Genomic DNA, 19,725 nt, shown 5'->3' with positions numbered 1-19,725 from the left:
GTTAAGTGCCCTAGGTTCAATCCCTGAGTACCTGGTACAAAAAAAAAAAAAAAAAAAAAAAACTGAACTGTAGGGCTCCAAGGTGGGGAAGCAGAGAGGCCAGCTGCATTGGATTTGTGACACCTTAAGGGTAGAGCCAACAAGGACCATGCAGCTGCTGTAACACTGGCACAGTGGGTGTATGGGAAGGAACACTGAAGAGGGCACACCTTACCCAGCAGAGAGGTCAGGGGAGGGTTCCCAGAAGAGAACTGCTCAAGACTTTAGAACATGAGCCAGATGAGCTGAGCAAATACCAAATACCAGTGAAGTCACATAGACCTGAAGAAAGTCCCGAGCTGGACTCCCCTCCTGGGTGGAAAGACCAGGGGGGAGAACTAGGCCCCTGGTTCATTGCCAATACTGAGCGTTTGCACTGGATCCGGAGCTGTGGGGTCATTTACGGGTTTTATTCCCCTTATCTTCAACAAACCCATAAAATTGGAACAATGGGTTATTCTCATTTTAGATGAGAATACAGACCAGGGACATTAACTTGAACAGCTAACTGTTGTGCAGGGTCCCCTAGCCCAGGACTTTAGAGGCCCTCTGAACACACACATTGGTGGCTTCCATGAACTCAAGTGCACTCACTCTCCACCCACCCTGATGATGGAGGACAGGGATGGGACAGAGGAGGGAAGACATTTTCCTCTACAAATGGTAATTAATCTGGCATTCAACCAAAGAAGTAGATTTGGCCAAACGCTGGAAAACAATGAACCCAGAGCCAGATGCCAGGGACTGGCAGCAGGTCTCTACCCTGGGTTTAATATTCCGCCTTTGCCCTTTTGCAGTTGTGAGTGCGTCGCTTTCATTTTTCACTGGGCTTTGCAGACTGTATCCACCAAGTGCGCACCGGACAATAAGGGCAACTGAAGGGATTTTCGCGGGTAATGTCCAAAAGCTCGGGCGCACGGTGGAAGGTGCGGCAGGAGCGGAGGGCAAGGTTGTGGACGGTCCCTCGCATTGCTTCCAGGGTCTTCTCGACAAGTACTGAGATTCCCCACGTGACCGGGCCTGGTAGGACCCGCTAAGGTGCGGAGCGGGATCTGCAGACTTTGCCCTCGGGAGTAGCCGGCTCTTTGGAACCCGGCGCGGAGCCGGGGCGCGTGCGCGCGGTGACATGAAGCGGCGCGCGCGCGGGTGTGGGCGGGGCACGCTGCCCAGCTCCTCCTCCGCGCCCGGCCTGGCGGCGACGGCCACTCCAACCCTACGTAGGTCCCAGCAAGAGGAGGAAGCGCGAGGCCAGCGCCGCCAGACGCATGGAGCCCAACGTGCGCTTCTGGATCGCGGAACGCCGAGTACGCCCGGGCCCGCGCGGCTGGGGGCGGGGAGGGCGCGCCGCGCGCCGTGTGGAAGCCACCTGGCCCTGGCGACCTTGGCGGCCCACGTGGCTGCCCTGCGCCTCCTGTCCCTAGTCCCAGAATGGCCCTGGAGGATGCATCCCCCTCCCACCACCATCGCAGGCCCGGGAAGGGGGACGGAGGGGTAACCCAAGCTTGCGGGTGGCCACGGCGGCTGTTAGTGTGCATCCTTTATTCCCCAGACTGGGCTGGGGAGGGTCGCCACAAGGTCACCACCCAGATTCCCCCACCCCCACCCCCACCCCCAGCTTGGTCCTACTGGTGTGTGCGGCCTGAGTTGCCCAGCAGCAGTTTGGTCTGAACAGGATTCCTGGCCTCCCACCCTTGATAGGCCAGCCACTCAGTGAGACCCCAGGTCGTCCCTGCACAGGAAGTTCCAGGGCTGATAGAAATGTGACCTGAGCCACAGAGGTACTTAAAAATTTTCCAGAAGCCTCATTTAAAAAGTACAAAGAAACAGGTGAAACCAGTTTTAATAATGTTTTAACCCCCAACAGATGTGAAATAGCATTTCAACATGTAATTTTAAAAACTTTTTTTTTTTGGTACCAGGAATTGAACCCAGGGACACTCAGTCGCTGAGCCACATCCCAGCCCTATTTTGTGTTTTATTTAGAGACAGGGTCTCACTGAGTTGCTTAGCCCTCGCTAATGCTGAGGCTGGCTTTGAACTTGCGATCCTCTTGTCTCAGCCTCCCATTATTAGACTCATTTTTGGTACAGTTCTTAAAAGCTAGGTGTGTTTGCTATACCTAAGTCTATCCCGTGCTCCATAACACACAGGGCAAGCTGGACAGTGGGGCCCCAGGCATTCCTTGCAGCCTTGACTTAAAAGTAGGGCCTAGCTTTATTTTGGGTGAAGAATTTGAGAGTGGACCAGGAATTCGAGTTCTCTAGGTAGAGCCAGGACTTAAAGGCTGAACCCCTGCAAAGTCTGGGGCCTGGTTGGGAGCCTCTTTTCTGCATGTGATCTGAGCTGCACTGACTGAGGCTTTACTGGAGTGTCTATCTGTTCTTTACTATTGGGACTAATAAGCCTTACAGAAACCAGAGGTCCAGGAAAGAGATTTTGAGACCTTCTAGGTTGTTCCTCTGAGGTCATATATGGGATGTGAACGCAGGTGTGTTTGATTGCAGAGTCTGGGATGTTAACACTCGATGGCAGCTTGATCCTGAGTGGTCAGTCACAGACTGCTGCCTGATCCTGGCTGTTGCCTGGACTCCATCCAGGAGTCCTTCTAAGCCTCAGCTTCTTTACCTCTAAAATGGGCATGTTATGAGGACTCCAGGAGGTGATTCCTCTAAAAGGCAAAACACAAGACAAGGCCATAATAAGTTAAAAAGAAAAGAAGAAGTTCACTGTTACTGTATCCATATGTCTGTTTTTCTGTTAACCCTTATGGTCTTTTCTCCTTCAGTCTTTTGTTCAGAGGCTTCTTCAGTGGACAGAATTATTAGATCCTACAAACTTGATCACTTCAATTGTAAGTTCTTGTTTTCAGAGATGGTGAATTTATTTTGAATTTGAAGATTGTGTGTGTGTGTGTTTTATTCCTTTCAAATGGGCTTGTTAGATTGAAAGAGTGATAAACATAAGCATACATCTGGTTAGCAGGGAATAGCACGCCTGCATCTGGGGTCAGAAAGTCGGAAAGAATCGAGACTATCTTTCTGTGTAGCAGGACAGGCAGCCAGAGCCAGTCAGCAGCCTTGACCGAGGCCCCAAGGGAACAGGACGCTGTGTCTGGGTCGGTGAGAGAAGGCTGGCATGGGAGCCAGTGGGCAGAACTGTCAGCAAGGGGCCGTCAGCAAAGCCCAAGGCAGAAGGCCAGATAGCACCAGGTCACTGGCCTTTGATGCAAGAAGAGGATCTTGCAGGACTTTGTGTGTCACTGAATTGAGCAGGGTTGGCATTTGTCCTCTGAGGCCAGGTGATGAGGGTTTGGTCTCTGTGTGGTGACAGCCAGAAGGGTCAGTATGAGGGCAAGGCCGTTCTGAGGATGGCTCGTCATCCCAATGAAAGATGAGGGTTTGAACCAGCGTCCCTGGGCGTGAAGAGGAGTTGCCCTGTCACCAATAACCCTTCAGGGTATGACACTAAGGGAGACTTGCATATTCATGCTCAAGAGGTTTCTTACAGTTTTATTATAAAAGCCAGAAACTACCTGAGTGCCCATCAGCACGAAAATAGATAATGTGGCATATCCTTGCAGGGTCACGCCGAATAGCCATTTAAAGTGATGAACTTGTTATCTCTCTGTGTGTGTGTGTGTGTGTGTGTGTGTGTCTTTTTGTGGTGCTGGGGATCAAACCCAAGGCCTTGCACATGCTAGGCAAACACTTTACCACTGAGCCACACCCCCAGCCCTATGTTTTTCCATTTAACATAGTATATATTCTAAGTTTCCACTTAGTGAAACACTGAGGCCTGGGGATGTAGCTCATTGGTTGAGTGCTTATCTGGTATGTACAAGGCCTTGGGTTCGACTAGATACATACACATACACACACATACACACAAAACAAAACAAAACAAAACATGATGTCTGTAAAGTTTCATGGAAAAAGCAAGATGCAGAAAGTATATGCTATCTATTTGTTAATGGATACATGTGTTCGTGTATATGTAAGTATAAAAATAGGGACTGGAAAGGTATACCTGAACCTGAACTCATAGTGGTGGTTTCCTTTGATAGGATGGGGAGGGATGAGATGGGGCCGGTGGGGGTAGTGGTAGTGATAGCAGGGAATAATTGGTTTTGAAAAATAAAATGAAAGCAAATATAACCGAATGTTTCACAGTTGCTACTGCTGGGTAAGGGGATTAGAGTAGGCAGTCAAACTAAGATTGTATTGTCCTTTGTGTTTGATTTTCTTTCTCAGATTAAGAAAAGTTCAGGGAATTGAACTGATTAGACCTGTGGTAGGTAAGACAGGAGGCACTGCCAGTGTTCTGATTTGTGCAACCAGGAAGGTAGTTGATGTCAACAAGCTGGGAAATGGTCACACAAGCAGGGCTGCTGCTGGAGCTGTCCAGGAACCTGGAAGGTTTAAATCTGAGTGACATGTGGGACCATCCTAATGGAAAATTTCAGGGTAGAGAGCCTTAGTCTGCACACTGAAATCAGGTGTGCAGCGAAAATACTGATGACTCCTCTGTGTGTGCTGGTGAGTTGTGACTCTTCAGTATGTAAAAATCTGAACAGTATTGAGATGACTGATTTCTTGGTACTTGATTACAGGAAAAAATAGAAAAATCGAGGCAACTGCTGTTTACCAGTGAAGATGCATACAGATTCGATGTGGATGACCAGAGGGTATGTCCCATGTGCTCAGCTGTGCCCAGTTGCCTTTAGGTGGTTCCATTGTGCATGGTGTGAAATCAGGTGGCATTTTGGCCATCAGTCTTGTCACTGTACATACTACCTAGGGATCAGCCTTGCAAAACTGGGTTAGTTTATTAAATGTAGTTAGAATTCCATCTCATAAACCACATAGAACTGGGCATGTTACAATCCCAGTGTCTCTGGAGGCTGAAGCAGGAGAATTACAGGTTCAAGGCCAGCCTCAGCAACTTAGCAAGACCCTGTCTCTAAATAAAATTAAAAGGACTGGGGATACAACTCAATGTTAAAACACCTTTGGGTCAATCTCCAGTACGAAAAAAAGGCTATTGCTTGTTCTTTTTTTTTTTTTTTTTTTCTTTTTAGATTAAAAATGCTTGGAAAAGAAGCCTCGTAAGTTTCAGCTCCTTTCTAGTTTTTAATCTCCTAAAATCACAAAACTAAACCTCCAACTAACCTTTGCATCTGTCCCTTTGAAGTCAACCGTGCATCCTGACAGCAGCAGGCTGATACCCATTCTTTTCCGACCTGCAGGTGAGCTGGTTCTCATTTCAGAAGTGGGTTGGGAAGGGCTGGAGTTGTAGCACAGTGTTAGAGCACTCGCCTGGAACATGTGAGACCCTGGGTTCAATCCTCAGCACCACATAAAAAAATAAATAAATAAAAATAAAGATACTGTGTCTATCTACAACTAAAAAAAGAAGAAGAAGAAGTGTGTTGGAAGATATAATTTGCAGAAAACCCTGCCTGCTTTATTTATTTATTTTATTTTTTGTGGTACTGGGGATTGAACCCACTCGATTGCTCAGCTACATCCCTTTTATTTTTTGAGACAGGGTCTTGCTAAATTGTAAGGCTGACCTGGAACTTAGAATCCTCCTGCCTCAGTCTCCTTAGTCTCTGGGATTATAGCCTGTGCCACCTTGCCTGATTGCTTGGTCTATTTTATTCTACTTTTTCCCTAAAGGGATTTCTGTGGAAATTCTGGAAGCCACAGCTTCAAAAGAATACTTGAAAGGTCTGGTGTTGACAGTGAACAGCAGGCTCAGGGCCCAGAACTGATTCAGTCCTGTGGAAAGATCTGGGCTTTTGGAACAAGCACCAGGCCTGTGGGTAAATCTCACTCTGCACCCTCAGGCCCCGGGAGCAAGCCAGGATGCAGCTTGTCAAAGCAGGATCAAAGCTGGCCTCTTGTAAGGGCCACTTATAAGCCAGCCTCAGCAATATAGCAAGGCCCTCAGCAATTTAGTGAGACTCTGTCTCAAAAAATAAAAAGGGCTGGGGATGTGGCTCGGCAGTTAAGTACCCTGGGTTTAATCCCCAGTACCAAAAAAATAGCATTAAGGGGGGAAAACTTAGCATCAGGTAGTGCATAGTGACCCTGTGTGGATGGTAAGGCCATCTGTAAGCGAGGCTTTGTGGACATTCTGAGAGACCATCCCAGACTTCACCTGCAAGGTGATAAGTGTGTACACCGCTGGCCTTCAGGGAGAGGGCCTGGGAGGGCTGGTGGCAGCCCTCTGCTTAGGTCTTTCTGTACTGTGCTGTTTTAACTTTCTGCCATGTGCACCTGGTTGTTATTTTTATGTGAGGTGAGGAGTATAAATCGTTCCCTGAGGCCTGAGCCCTGGGGAGGCTGGAGAAGGGCCTTCAGGGAGTGGCACCCTGGAGGCCACCTCTGCCTTAGCAGCCATGGTCACTGATGCTCTGCTCTTCTCTGCCAGCTTTCCTGCCTTTGACGGTGCCCACGGTGAGTAAGCCGTCATTCACTATAAGGTTTGGGAGGATGTAAACTGTCTCTTGACCTTGGCCACGTCTCCCAGTGCTGGATCCTTGTCCTGGGCCTTCCTGAAACATGATAGCTGTGGACCCTACCTGTGGCCTTTGTTGCTGTTCCTATATCGGCACCCCCACCCCACTTACCAGTGAGGCCTCAGGCTTCTCGAAGGCCCAAGTCACCAGGGTATCCTTTTTCAGGTCTCTTACTATACAAAGCACCATAGAAGAGGCCCGTGAGTTAAGATGTGCAACTAGTCACAGGCTTCCTGTGATTGTCTGTTACCTCTTGTGTCAGTCAGCTCTCTGTCACTAGAACAAATACCTGAGATAGTCAGTCAGCTTATGAAAGAAAAGATTTACTTTGGCTTTGAAGGTCTTGGTCCGTGATCAGTTGCTGCGTTGCTCCTGGGCCTGGGGCGAGGCATCCCAGCACAGTGGAAGTGCCGGGGGGAACAGGACTGCTCACCTCGTGGCAGCTGTGAGCAAAACAGAGAAGAGAAGAGACTGGGGTCTCACAGTCCTCTCTGAGGTCATGCCCCCAGTCACACAAAGACCTCACACCAGGCCCACCTCTTTGTGTCCACAACCTCCTAGTGTCACCAAGCTTTTAACACACACAGTTACAGTCCCTCTGGGAAACATTCAGGTCTAAACTAATAGCACCTTCTTTCCCTAAGTCCCCCCGCCACCCCCACAGGGCTTCTCAGCTGGGACACTGAACTCCCTTCCAGGAACGTCCTCCCACAGGGAGGTGCTCTTTGTCACATCCCTGGGTGGTCACTGCGCCACACCTGCCCGCTGTTTCCCTCCTTGGCAAGTACATGGGCTGGCAGGAGCTCCCAGTGTCCTCGGAGCCTTTGGTTCAGGGCCTGCTGGGTGCTCGCTCGCCCATCCGGGCTTGTCCACTGGCAGTCATGCACCTGCCACCCTCCTGCTGTCCCAGCCCCTGGGGGGCGCAGTGCTGCGGCTCCCTTGGGAAGTCCTGTGCTGCTGCCAGCTCTGCCTCCTCCAGACATGTGCGACTCTGCTCCATTTTCTTCTTTAAGGTATTTTTGTCAATGATGCCAGCAAAAGGGATGAAGTCCATGATTTTACCCCAGGTAGTAGCTCCTCCTGTCTCCTGGTGTTGGGGTCTGTTGTGCTTGAAACCAGGCTGAGGCCTGCATGCCTTTCATTCTGCAGGTTTCCTTATATGCCTACACCACAGGGTTCACCATGGTCAACGGAAACGCAAGTTACGTGAGTGTCCTGAAACCCAGAAGGGACGTGATTTGGGGTTATTTCTTCTGGAGGTTATTTCCTTTGTCTGTGTGTGTGGTTTAGGTTTCTGTTGTTGTTGCTTAAGTTATTCTTGCTGGGCAAAACTGTGCATTTGCTAACTATGTACTTCTCTTTTCCTTAAGAGTCACAGTCTACCAGCAAAAATATTATTAGGAGCAGGAGTAATTGCTTCTTCGACCTTCTTTGGGGTAGGTATTTTTACAACCTGTCAAATCTTTTTTATTCCTCAGAATCAAAAAAGCTTTATTCTGATTATAAATTTATATTCTGACCTAAACGACTCGGGAGGTGTGAATAGGAAAGTGACTGTGGGCCTGTCACCTCAAAATCAGGACCCTGAATTTCTAGGCATGCCCAGTGTGCCCTTTGCGTTCACATCTGTGTATTCAACCAACTGTAGATTCAAAGTATTTTAAAAAAATTGTGTCAAGGGGCTGAGGTTGTGGCTCAGCGGTAGAGCACTCACCTAGCACGTGCGAGGCCCTGGGTTCGATCCTCAGCACCACAAAAAGATAAATAAAGATATTGAGTCCAACTACAACTAAAAAAAAAAATAAATATTTTTTTTAAAATTGTGTCTGAACTGAACATATATAAATGCTTTTTTTCTTCTTGTCATTATTCCCTAAACAATGTAGTATGATAGTTATTTACATCACATTTACCTTGTATTAGGCATTATAAAAAATCTGGAGATAATTTAAAGTATGTTTATGGAAGGATAGGGTAAGGTTATATGCAAATAATATGTCATTTTATATAAGGGACTGGAGAAGCCTCTGATTTTGACATCCCGGGTGAGTCTTGGAACTAATCCCCTATGGATACTGAGGGATGACTGTACTTAGTACTGTTATCTTTTTAAAAATTAACTTATGCTGCACAGATGTATTGTTCAAGTTATGTGTTGCTTTGAATGCCCAGACACTGAAATGGTTAAAAATGTGGACCAGAGTCAGACAAGCCTGAATTCCCATCCTGACTCAAGCCCTTTGCAGCTCTCTGACTCTGGACAAAGTATATAAGCTAAGCAAGCCCTCGCCTACTCATGGAATGAACAAGGATAGCACCTCAGTGTCATAAGAATTCAAACAAGTGAAAATGCTGGAAGTGTAGCTCAGTGGTAGAGTACTTACCTAGCACATGCAAGGCCCTGGGTACAGTCCCCAGCACCATTAAAAGAAAAAAAAAAAATGCATGTACTCACTGGCCACCATCTGCCCTGGGACTAGGTCAGTTTTTGCTTTGCTTTTAGGTGTGTTTGGCTGATTTTTTTGTTTCCGTGCAATAAGGATCTTTCTCTCTTTCTAGTTAATTCCACATTTGGTACAAATGAAGTATCATCTGGATAACCCTTGGATCAAAAGAGCCTTACCGATTTTCTTTCTTGGTGAGTTATAAGGGTTGGGCACATGCAGTTCTGCTTGTTGTTGTGGGCTCTGAGTTTTCCTCTGTCTCCAGACACCCTGGCTCCCTGGGCCACATTGAGACTGATGGCCCCCACCATCTGCAACTTACCAGGGCCCCAAGCCCAGATGGGGTCTGTGGTTTGAGAGATGGCACTTTCTCTGTAGATACCCTTTTAATTCAGAGGACAAACTCAAGCCTGGAAACACAAATACATTTTTTTTCCTTCAGTTCTAGGGATCAAACCTAGGGCCACATGCATGCTAGGCGAGTACTCTACCCTGGAGCTGACCCTCAGCCCCCACGTACCACGTTCTAACGAATATCTGCACAAACCCTCTATTTCCACCTCTTCACTTAATCCTGACAGCAACTTATGGGTAGGAAATATTCTTCCCACTTACGAAGAGACTGAGGCACAGGGAGATTAAGTCACTTGCTGAGAGTCACACAGTAAGCAAGCACTAGTATAGGAATTCCAACCTAGCGATCGGACTCCAGAAGGGGTGGCAGAGGTATTCACGGAATATTTTGTGTTCACCAGCCTGCAAGTTCACTAGTTCATGTTGCACATTTGGGTTTGGGAATCAAAGCAGTTTGAAGAGTTGGCAGAATAAAATCATTGGAAAAATTATGTTACAAAAGCCTAAGTGGTCTGCTGGGCCTGTGGGAGGTGACCATTTGAGGGTCAGGAGGAAAGCAACTGTCCAAGAAGGGCTGGAAATGGACACAGCCCTTTAAAGATGTCCTTTTTCTGAGCTGAAGCTCTTCCTTTGGTTTCATGTTCTTTTCCTAACATCCACAGCACAAGTCAGTGGAATGAATGTTTTTGCTTCTCGGAGTTTGGAGCCTGTCCGAGGGATTGAGGTCATGGACAAGGATGGCAATGTCATAGGACGTTCCAGAAGAGCTGGAAGAAAGGTACAGGGACTTTGGAGCTCAGCTGCTCCAAAGAGCTGCTGGCCCTTTGGGCAGAGTTGGATTTTCTGTTTCCTCTTTTCTTGTTCCCATCCCCCACCCCATGCCACCAAGAGTTTCTGCATTTTACACCCTGAAGTTTAGAAGATGGCACGTTGGTTTAGACAGTGCTTCCGTCTTGAGGCAGTTTCTTCTTTGGGAAACCAGTTTTTGCCCTTAAGGTCTTTAGCGGCCATCCACATATGGAGGAGGGTCTTCTCCCTTGTGTCAACAGATTGTGGATGTGAACATATCCCATAGCAAAACACCCCACATCAGCAGCTTGGTTAATGTCTGGTTCAATAACTGGGTACTTTTGCCAAGCTGGTCTGTAAGTCTGACCATCATGGGGGCATCGTAGGAGCTAGTGTGAGGCCTCCTTCTTCCGTTCAGTATCAGCGTGTGCTGCCTGGGGCCCTCTTGGAGACCACCCCCTCCCAGCCTGCCCTGCCCTCCTGCTCTCTGTCTACCTCACAGTAGATTTCTCTACCATCTTCATCTGTAGAGACCAGTCTGTTGTCAAGGATGGGCCTGGGAAAGAAATCCAGTCCTCTGAAGTCAAACTCATTTAAATGTCCTCAGTTATTAATCATTTTTAACATTGGTTTATTCTTTTGTTCAATTCAGCAAGTAGCCTCCATGTGTGTTTCATTTATAAGAAACTAGAATGGTCTATGGTAGTTTCATTTTGGATAGGGACTTTTAAAATCATATACACACATATACATATATGCCCATATTTATACATATACATATGCATGTTTATATACACAGATGTATGTGTATGTGTACTTATATACGTATAAATACATTACATATATGTATAAATATGCATATAGATTTTTTTTCTGTTTTTTTTTTTCCAATACTGGGAAGTGACCCCAGGGTCTCGTGCATGCTTGATTTTCCACTCAGTTTTAACTCCCAGGTGGTGGTATTGCCTTGAGCCATTCATACAGCTGAAGAGCGAGAGCCAGTAGTAATCAGCACATGGCCGCCTAGCTCCTCCTGCTTGCCTGGCACTGCTGGGCTCTGGAGACCCAAGCCCTTATCAGTGAGAACCTCTGCTTCCAGGAGAACCCACCCAGGCTCCCAAGGGCAGGGAGCTCAGGCCTGACAGACACTGAGTCTGTCTCACCAGCAGAAATTTCATTTCTTGCATAAGGGCCAATTGAGGGAAAAAAAAAAAAAAAGGCTTGATAATGTGCTTTAAAAAAAAAAAAGTATTTGTCTCTTAGGAATAGTGTCTGCCACTGTGCGTAAGCGTAAGCAGTCTTCTGTGTTTCCCTGTCACTGAAAGGCTTATTTTGTTTGGCTAAAATTTCAGAAACTGCGTAACCAGCAATATCTGATTGTAATAAGGCACCTGGGATCAGATTTCAGGAGGTCGGTCCCAGTTGTTCCCCCCTGGCCTTGTAAGCCACTCACTTGCAAACAGGGGTGAGTCTACCCATGTCGGGCATCTTGTTTGAAATGTCCTTCTGTTTTACACACAGGACAGGTGGACAGAGGCATCTTGCCCACCAGCGTGGAAACGCCATGCTCAGCAGCCCCTGTTCTTTTCCTGAAGCCAAAGGATTTTACTTCATGTTCTTGAAACTTATTTTAAAAATGACCCTCTCAGCTCCTTCTGATCTTGTGTGGGGAAGGGCCATCCCTGCCCAGGGACGCCTGGAGCCCAGTGTGGGTGTGTGTTGTTACGGTCTGTGGGTGGTGGTATGAGCAGAGGGCAGGCCGCAGGCCCCAGGAGAGGAGCCTGGGAAGGGAGGTTGTACCAAGTCTGGAAAACAGCAAGGGGCGGAAGGAGCGCAGGGGAGGTGGGAAAGGTGTGCCTGTACATTTTTTTGGTGGTATTAGGGGTGGAAGCCAGGGCCTCACACATGCTAAACAAGTGTCCTTCCACTGAGCCACGTCCCCAGCTCTTGCCTGTTCTTGAGCACAGGACAGTGCTGCTTGTCTGCTCAGGGGCTGGCTCTGAAGTTAACATGTGAAAGCTAGGCACAACAACATAGTCCTGACTCAGGAGGCTGAGGCAGGAAGATCACAGGTTTGAGACCAGCCATTTTAAAAAATAATAAGGGCTAATGCAGCTCAGTGGCAAAGCTCCCCTGGGTTCAATCCCTGGTACGAAAAAAGTTAACATGTGAACCATTTTATAGTCAGATATTCTCTTCAGAGTCCCTAAAATTGCGCTCAAGAATTCATGGTTTTGTGCTTATAATCCATACAATTATACCATTAAGTGTTTAACATATGGAATTTGTGTGTGTGTGTGTGTGTGTGTGTGTGTGTGTACCAGGGATTGAACCCATGAGTGCTTAACCACTGGGCCACATCCCCAGCCTTTTTTATTTATTTTTTTAATTTTGAGACAGGGTCTTGCTAAGCTTAGGGTCTCTCTAAAATTGCTGGGACTGACCTTGAACTTGTGATCCTCCTGCCTCAGCCTCCTGGTTTGCTGGGATACAGGCGTGCACCACTGCACCTGACTTAATATATGGAATTTAATGTTTAATATTTAACACATAGAGCAAGATACAGTAGAGAAAAAAGATGACACTTTATTTTTTATTTTTTTTTTAATATTTATTATTTTTTTTTTAAAGAGAGAGTGAGAGAGAGAGAGAAAATTTTTTTTTTAATATTTATTTCTTAGTTCTCGGCAGACACAACATCTTTGTTGGTATGTGGTGCTGAGGATCGAACCCGGGCCGCACGCATGCCAGACGAGCGTGCTACTGCCTGAGCCACATTCCCAGCCCCAAAAGATGACACTTTAAAAAAAAAATTTTCCCCATGGTTCTGGGTGTGCTGGCAAGCCTCTACCACTGAGCTGCCCCCTGGTCCTGTAGAACACTTTCTATCCCACAGGTGAGGGCTGGGTCCTGACATTTGGTCTTGAGAGGGGCAGTGCTGTAGCAGCATACTCAGCTGGGCTTCTGCTGACATCCCCATGGGTAGGAAGGAACCCCTGGGGAGCAGGTCCAGGTCTAGGCTCTGAGGCAGAGACCTGGGTTGAGAGGAAATTACACCGTGAACAGAAGGGGCAGATCCAAGGTTCCCTCCAGTGAGGCTGCCATCTGGTTCTGAGGCTTTGTCTGGAAGCTGCCTTGGTTCCTACGTGGTGGGAGCTCATTTGGGTGGTTCTGTGGCCTGATGGAGACATTTGTGGGTTTGGGAAGTAAATCCTCTTTTACTCCTCCTGGCGCCAGCCCTGCCATCCTGCTGCGCCTGGCCTGGAGAGGACAGTGAAAGTGTCACTCACTTATTTCCAGTGCCTTCTTTTTCTGGGTGGGAAAGGGAGTTGTGTTGGCTCATCTCTGTCACAAGACCTTTCATTTCACTCGGTGTCCTAAGCTGTTCTCTTTGTGTCTTTATCAGGCTGTTAGAGAAACAGCAGTCTCCAGGGCAGTGCTGTTTGGGACCTCGGCTTTTATTCCTGAAGTCTTCACCTACTTTTTTAAAAGGTAAGAGGGGCTGGGCACAGTGGCACATGCCTGTAATCTCAGCAGCTCAGGGGGCTGAGGCAGGAGGATCCCAAGTTCAAAGCCAGCCTTAGCAACTTAGTGAGGCCCCAAGCAATTTAGTGAGACCCTGTCTCAAAATAAAAAATAAAAAAGGCTGGGATGTGGCTCAGTGGTTAGTATCCCTGGGTTCAATTCCTGGTACCAAAAAGAAACAAGGTAAGAGGGACATTCATCTCCCCAAGTAGGAATAACATTTTGAAGGTCAAACCCCTTATAAAACTTGTCTGATACTGAGACTAGAGGGAGAGTGGGAGGAGGGGGCTTCAGTGAACTTCCTGCTAAGCACCTCTCAGAGTTAAGATGATTGATCAGGGGAGGTGTGGAAATCCAGAGATGCACATTGCAGCAATCCTGGAAGCTAGCCCAGGCCCTGCCCTGAGTCTGCTCTGTGTCCTTGGGCATGTCAGAGGACTCTCTGAGCCACATTCCTTTACTTCTAGAATGATAGATTTGGATGATTTGCAGGTTTGCCCAGCTCTGATGTGCTATGAACTTTGCTCAAGCTCCCCTCTCCCCCCACTGAGCAGGTTTTAAATGAGCTTGAGAGCCAGGCATGGTGGCACATTCCTATAATCCCAGAGACCTGGAGGCTGAGGCAGGAGGGTACAGCTTCCACCAGATCCTGGTCTCAGACCACTGTGCTGGGGTTCCATGCATGTTACACTGTCTCTTACACTCTCCCAAGGTCAAGGTCAGTGTCACATCCTTGTCTGGACCAATGGAGGCTCTGGAGTCTGACCTTTTGTGCTGTGGGGCTTTGGGCAGGTTGCTTTACCTGAACAAAACCCAGTGCTTCTGTTTCCTCGTTTCTGTGGAGGGGTTGGTGACCACACAGACCTCCCAGGCTCTGGGGTCGGATGAGCAAGGGCAGGAGCACTCATCTCCTAGCGCTGCTGCATGTTGAGCTGCCAGTGTGGCTGCTTCACTGCCTGCTCATGGGTTGTATGGTAACCAAGGCCTGGGCCTGCAGTTACACAGGAGGCGGGATTAGCCACCATGAGAGCAGGCCAGCCCCAAAATGTTTAGTAAAATTTGTGAGCTTTACCTGGTGTCTTCTAGAACCCAGTTTTTCCTGCAAAATCCACAATCCTTATGGACCCTAAAACTGTCCTGTACTCTCCTGGTGATGGGGGTGATGGTGCCCGTGTCTTTCAGTATGTTTCCACAAATTGGACAGGTAAGTCCCCTGTCTCTGATTTCTTCTCAGAGGGAAAATGGGATTTTATTTCATGATCATGAGAGTAATATAAGTTATTATTTTTTTAATACAAACTTTATCAAAGTATAAAACAAAATAATATTTAGACATAATTCCATTTCCCAAATATCTTGTCGTTTTGAATTCTGTCTTTTTAAAAAATATTGTTAGTTGTAGATGGACATAGTGGCTTTATTTTGTTTATTTATTTATTTATGTGGTGCTGAGTATCAAACCCAGTGCCTCACATGTGCTAGGCAAGCCGTCTACTACTGTGCCACAACACTAGCCCTGGATTCTGTTTTTCTTTTCTTTTTTTTTTAATATTTTATTTGCATTTTAGTTTTTGGCAGACACAACATCTTTGTACGTGGTGCTGAGGATCGAACCCAGGGCCACACCCATGCCAGGGGAGTGTGCTACCGCTTGAGCCACATCCCCAGCCCCTAAAAAATAAATATTAAAAATAAAAATTAAGGGCTGGGGATGTGGCTCAAGCGGTAGCGTGCTCGCCTGGCATGCGTGCGGCCCGGGTTCGATCCTCAGCACCACATACCAACAAAGATGTTGTGTCCGCCGAGAACTAAAAAATAAATATTAAAAATTCTCTCTCTCTCTCCTCTCTCACTCTCTCTTTAAAAAAAAAAAAAAAAAAAATATTTATTTTTTAGTTCTCGGCGGACAGAACATCTTTGTTGGTATGTGGTGCTGAGAATCGAACCCGGGCCGCACGCATGCCAGGCGAGCGCGCTACCGCTTGAGCCACATCCCCAGCCCTGTTAAATTTAATTTTAACCTATGTGCTCACATGTAGCTAGTGGCTACTGTGATAGCACAGTTCTAGAGACAGTTTATAATATATTGTAATTTAATTTGTAATGACTGCTTGGATTCAAATTCCCAGCTTTTCCATTATCTTGGTCAATTTTCTGTTTCCTTACCTATTGAAGAGAGTCCAAGGTAATAGTAACAGTGTCTCAGAAAAGGGTTGTTCTTTATATATTTATTCTATACCTATTTAAAATTCTGCTGCTGGGGAAGAAGAGAACAGACATTGGGGGACAGGTAATAGTCTCTCATGGGTGTTTTCAGGAAGGATAGTGGGTTGAGTGTGGAAATCTCAAGAGACCAGAGGCAGGAAGTGGAGTCCATCTCCAGGTGTGGCCCCAAGCACCAAGATCTGCTGGACCTTGAAAATACCTGCCCCCAACAATATCAACAACAAAAAGCTCCCTTTTCTGGGTGTGAGAGGTGCTCAAGGAAGTAAGACCAGCAGCTTGTGAATGGTTGTTGCTGAGTGGGTATGGAGGTACCTAATGCCTGTCCTGGGCTATTGGGGGTCCTTACCTCCCTGTCCCATCTTGGGTGACCAACTGCATTCACAGAAGCCCAAGGGTGGGAGGGGTTCAGTGCCCAGGGCATCTCAGGAAGGCCAGAGGCTGCATTGCCTTCTAGAACTGGCCTGGGAGTTTGTCCCTCCAGAGCTTTGCCGGCCACCACCTATAGTCTCATGGGCCTAGAGATGGGTATTGGATGGTGTGAAGGGATAGCTGTTCATTTTGTTAGGTGTGATAATAGCACAATAGTTCTATAACTACATGGAAGAGTTTTTTAATCATTTGAAATTTCATACTGAAGTATTTGTAAGTAAAATGGTACATCTGAGAATTCCCTCAAAATACTCAAGAAAATCCAGGCCTGGTTGTGCACACCTGTGATCCTAGCAACCCAGGAGGCTGAGGAAGGAGGATGATAAGTTCAAGGCCAGGCTTAGCAACTTTGTGAGATCCTATTTCAAAATAAAAAACAAAAAGGGCTGGGGATGTGACTCAGAGGTTAAGTGTCCCTGGTAACCGTGCCCCCAACAACATATCAACAACAAAAAGCTCCCATTTCTGGGTGTGGGAGGTGCTCAAGGAAGTAAGACCAGCAGCTTGTGAATGGTTGTTGCTGAGTGATAAGCACATGAAGGACCATTATATTCTTTCTACATTTTTTGGTTGGTTGTTTTATCGTACCAGAGATGTTTAACCACCGAGCCACATTCCTAGCCCTTTTCTTTTTAATATTTATTTTTCAGTTGTAGTTGGACATAATAACTTTATTTTATTTATTTATTTTCATGTGGTACTGAGGATCAAATCCATGACCTGTACATGCTAGGCAAGCACTCTACTGCTGAGCTACAACCCCTCATTTTTTAAAAAAATACTTTGCTATAGATGGCACAATACCTTTATTTTATTTATTTATATTTATGTGGTGCTGAGGATTAACAGGGCCTCACACATGCTAGGCAAGTGCTCTACCACTGAGCCACAACCCCAACCCCCCTTTTCATTTTTTGAGACAGGCTTTCACTAAGTTGCTTAGGGCCTCATTAAATTGCTGAGACTGGCTTTGAACTTGTGATCCTTCTGCCTCAGCCTCCCAAGCTACTGGGATTACAGGCCTGCACCATTGCACCCCATCTACATTTGTTTACAACTGAAATGTTCCATTAACAAGTTTTTAAGAAGTTAGGTGATCCTTTTTGCTATTGGTTAGATATCACTGAAAGAGATGGACTGAGTGAAATGGTTACTCTCAGAAAATGCTTTTTAAAAACTTGATTTCTAAAGCAGAAGTCAGAGTGTAAATATTGAGGATTTAACTTTGTTTTTCAGATAAAGTACAGTAAACTTGAAGAGGAAATTCAGGCTTTGACGGAAGAAACAGAACTGTTCTATAACAGAGGGGTGTAGGCGCCAGGTATAAGTGATTCTGGCTCCTGCTTGAAGACCTCCCTGCCCTCCAGGTTTCAGTTCACAAAACCCTGAGAACCTCTAGAAGCAGGATGACTTCTAGGGACTTTGAGGCTGGTGGAAGAAGTGATGGGAGTGTGTCCTGACCAACACCCCACGTGAGGCTGCTGTCCAGCAGCAGCCTGTGGGAGGACTGTGCAGCTACTAATGAACTTTGTCTAAAGTTGAATATTGAAACAGTACAATGAAGGGTGCACCTGGCCCAGGAGGTGGGCACTAAAATGACATCCCATCTCCAGATAAGCGCAAGCAGCCCTGTTTCCCTCCTCAGCTCACTCCATCCTGGACAACCTGCAAGTCCTTCTATGCTGCCCACTGTGCTGTACCCGCTGCGCACTGACAGGAGGCTCTCTGCCTCCTTCCATGGAAAACCAAGGATGTTGGCCAGCAGTGACCTCCTGGTTGGCGCCCAATTAGCAAACCTCCTCCACTCACACCCAGCCTGTCCATATAAGGTTACCTGTCCCTAGGTTTTGGGCTCCTCCCTTCAGGCCTCAGGGCCTTGCACTACAGCCTCTGCGGTCCCCTCTGGCCTCAGCCTCCCTCTCTGCTGGCTCCTCCCCAGGAGCATTTAAACTGCCTCATTAAAAAAGCAAAAATCCATCCACAGTCAGTGCGCACTGCATCAGCCCAGCTTCCATTCTGCCGAGACTGCTGTCACCAGTGCCACCCAAAGGCCTCACTGCCACCATGCTGGGCCCTATGACAGTCCTGGTCCTGAGGCTCTTATCCAGCTGCCTGCTGCACCTGGCTCTTGGGATGCCCATGGACTCCTCACACTGGCTGTGTGGACAGGAGCCCTGGTGGCCTTAACCCCCTCCCCCTCCCTCCTGGTCAGCAGATTGGCCCATCTAGTCAAGAGTCCAGAACACTTCATGATCTCTGCTGCCAGCTAAGCTCAGTGCAGCAGTCCCCCCTGCTGGTGCTCCTCATCTGCTGCCCAGTGTTGAGAGCCACAGCCCAAGGGGCCCCAGCAAACTTCCAGCTGCCGGCTGATGATTGGCTCACAGTGGCCCCAGCAACATCTAGCTGATTGGCTCCTCTGCGGTGATGCTCATTGGGCTGTTTCCCTGCCCTTTCAGACCACGGAGCTGCTCATTGGGGGACTTCTTTGGCTCCACCCATGCGGCCCAGCCAATCAGCCTCAAGAACAGGAGGATTGTGGGAGGGGGGGAGGCTGGTGGGAAGCCGGTGGTGGCAGTTGGGCTCTGAGGGTTTTTCCTGAGGAGCTGTTTTGTGTGGTTCTAAAAATAAAGTTCATTTCTTTTGACAAGTGGCTCCTGAATTGTGCCCAGCCAGACTGCGGCAGCCCAGCTCCAGCCAGTCCATGCACCAGCCTGCTTTTCTAAACCATGCCTGAGAAGCTACCCAGTGTGTCAAGTCCATGCCTTGCCATGCCCCACAGGAGCTTCTGCCTTACTCATCTCTCCTCATTGTTTCTCCATGGGCTCTGGTCTCCTCTGGGCCTTCACATAAGCTCTTCCCTCTGCTCTGGGTTTGGACAGTTGCTGCCTCCAGGAGGCTTCCAGGATTCACAGTGCTGAACTCTATGTCCCTGCCTGGTGCTCCCATAGTGCCCCATGTTTCCTATGTGGGATTTAAGTCTGGCCACAATGAAGTACAACCTGTTGGCTGATCCTATTCCCCCCAGAAAGACTTCATGTGCCTGCAGAGCAGGGACTGTTGCTATCAGGGTAGCCCCAGGATATAGCCCAGGGCATGGCACAGAGGTGTCCACACACTTGGGTACTGGAGCAATGTCTCCAAATGCCCTACCCAGACCACCAAAGAATGTTTCTGTGACTCACTTTTCCCTTGGTTAGAATAACAGTTATTTCCAAACTTAGTAAAAAGGAGTTTTACAGAAGCCTATAGAACAAAACCAGTAAAAATTACCTACTGGATGGCTCAGTCTGGCCACAGGCTTACTTTAAAGGTAGAGATCAAGATGGAAAAAAGGAGGTGGGTGCAGTGGCACATCCTGTAATCCCAGCTACCCAGAAGGCTGAGGCAGCAGGATCA

The 19,725-nt window shown here is 47.5% G+C and overlaps 1 protein-coding gene across 1 annotated transcript; it reads left to right on the top strand.

Moving 5' to 3' along the window:
- The first annotated feature begins 1,075 nt into the window (after positions 1 to 1,075).
- On the top strand, positions 1,076 to 19,041 carry SFXN4 (sideroflexin 4). The gene is made up of 14 exons (XM_081267768.1): positions 1,076 to 1,343; positions 2,825 to 2,890; positions 4,649 to 4,723; positions 5,117 to 5,143; positions 5,230 to 5,284; positions 6,475 to 6,500; positions 7,576 to 7,629; positions 7,712 to 7,768; positions 7,933 to 7,998; positions 9,122 to 9,200; positions 10,023 to 10,138; positions 13,556 to 13,641; positions 14,761 to 14,878; positions 17,566 to 19,041. The coding sequence occupies exons 1-14, from the start codon at positions 1,305 to 1,307 to the stop codon at positions 17,641 to 17,643; spliced, it is 942 nt and encodes a 313-aa protein (XP_081123894.1). The 5' UTR covers positions 1,076 to 1,304; the 3' UTR covers positions 17,644 to 19,041.
- Positions 19,042 to 19,725: the final 684 nt, after the last annotated feature.

This window comes from Spermophilus citellus (genome assembly GCF_964194105.1).
Source record: "Spermophilus citellus genome assembly, chromosome: 15".
Classification (NCBI taxonomy): domain Eukaryota; kingdom Metazoa; phylum Chordata; class Mammalia; order Rodentia; family Sciuridae; genus Spermophilus; species Spermophilus citellus.
Note: the sequence above shows the minus strand (reverse complement) of the source record. Positions and strands in the feature narration are given on the sequence as shown.

Excerpts from the sequence above, each read along its gene's own strand:
- SFXN4 (XM_081267768.1), top strand. The coding sequence starts at position 1,305 with ATGGAGCCCAACGTGCGCTTCTGGATCGCGGAACGCCGA. Across the intron at positions 4,724-5,116 it reads TCGATGTGGATGACCAGAGG|ATTAAAAATGCTTGGAAAAG; the intron begins GTATGTCCCATG and ends TTTTCTTTTTAG. Across the intron at positions 9,201-10,022 it reads CTTACCGATTTTCTTTCTTG|CACAAGTCAGTGGAATGAAT; the intron begins GTGAGTTATAAG and ends TAACATCCACAG.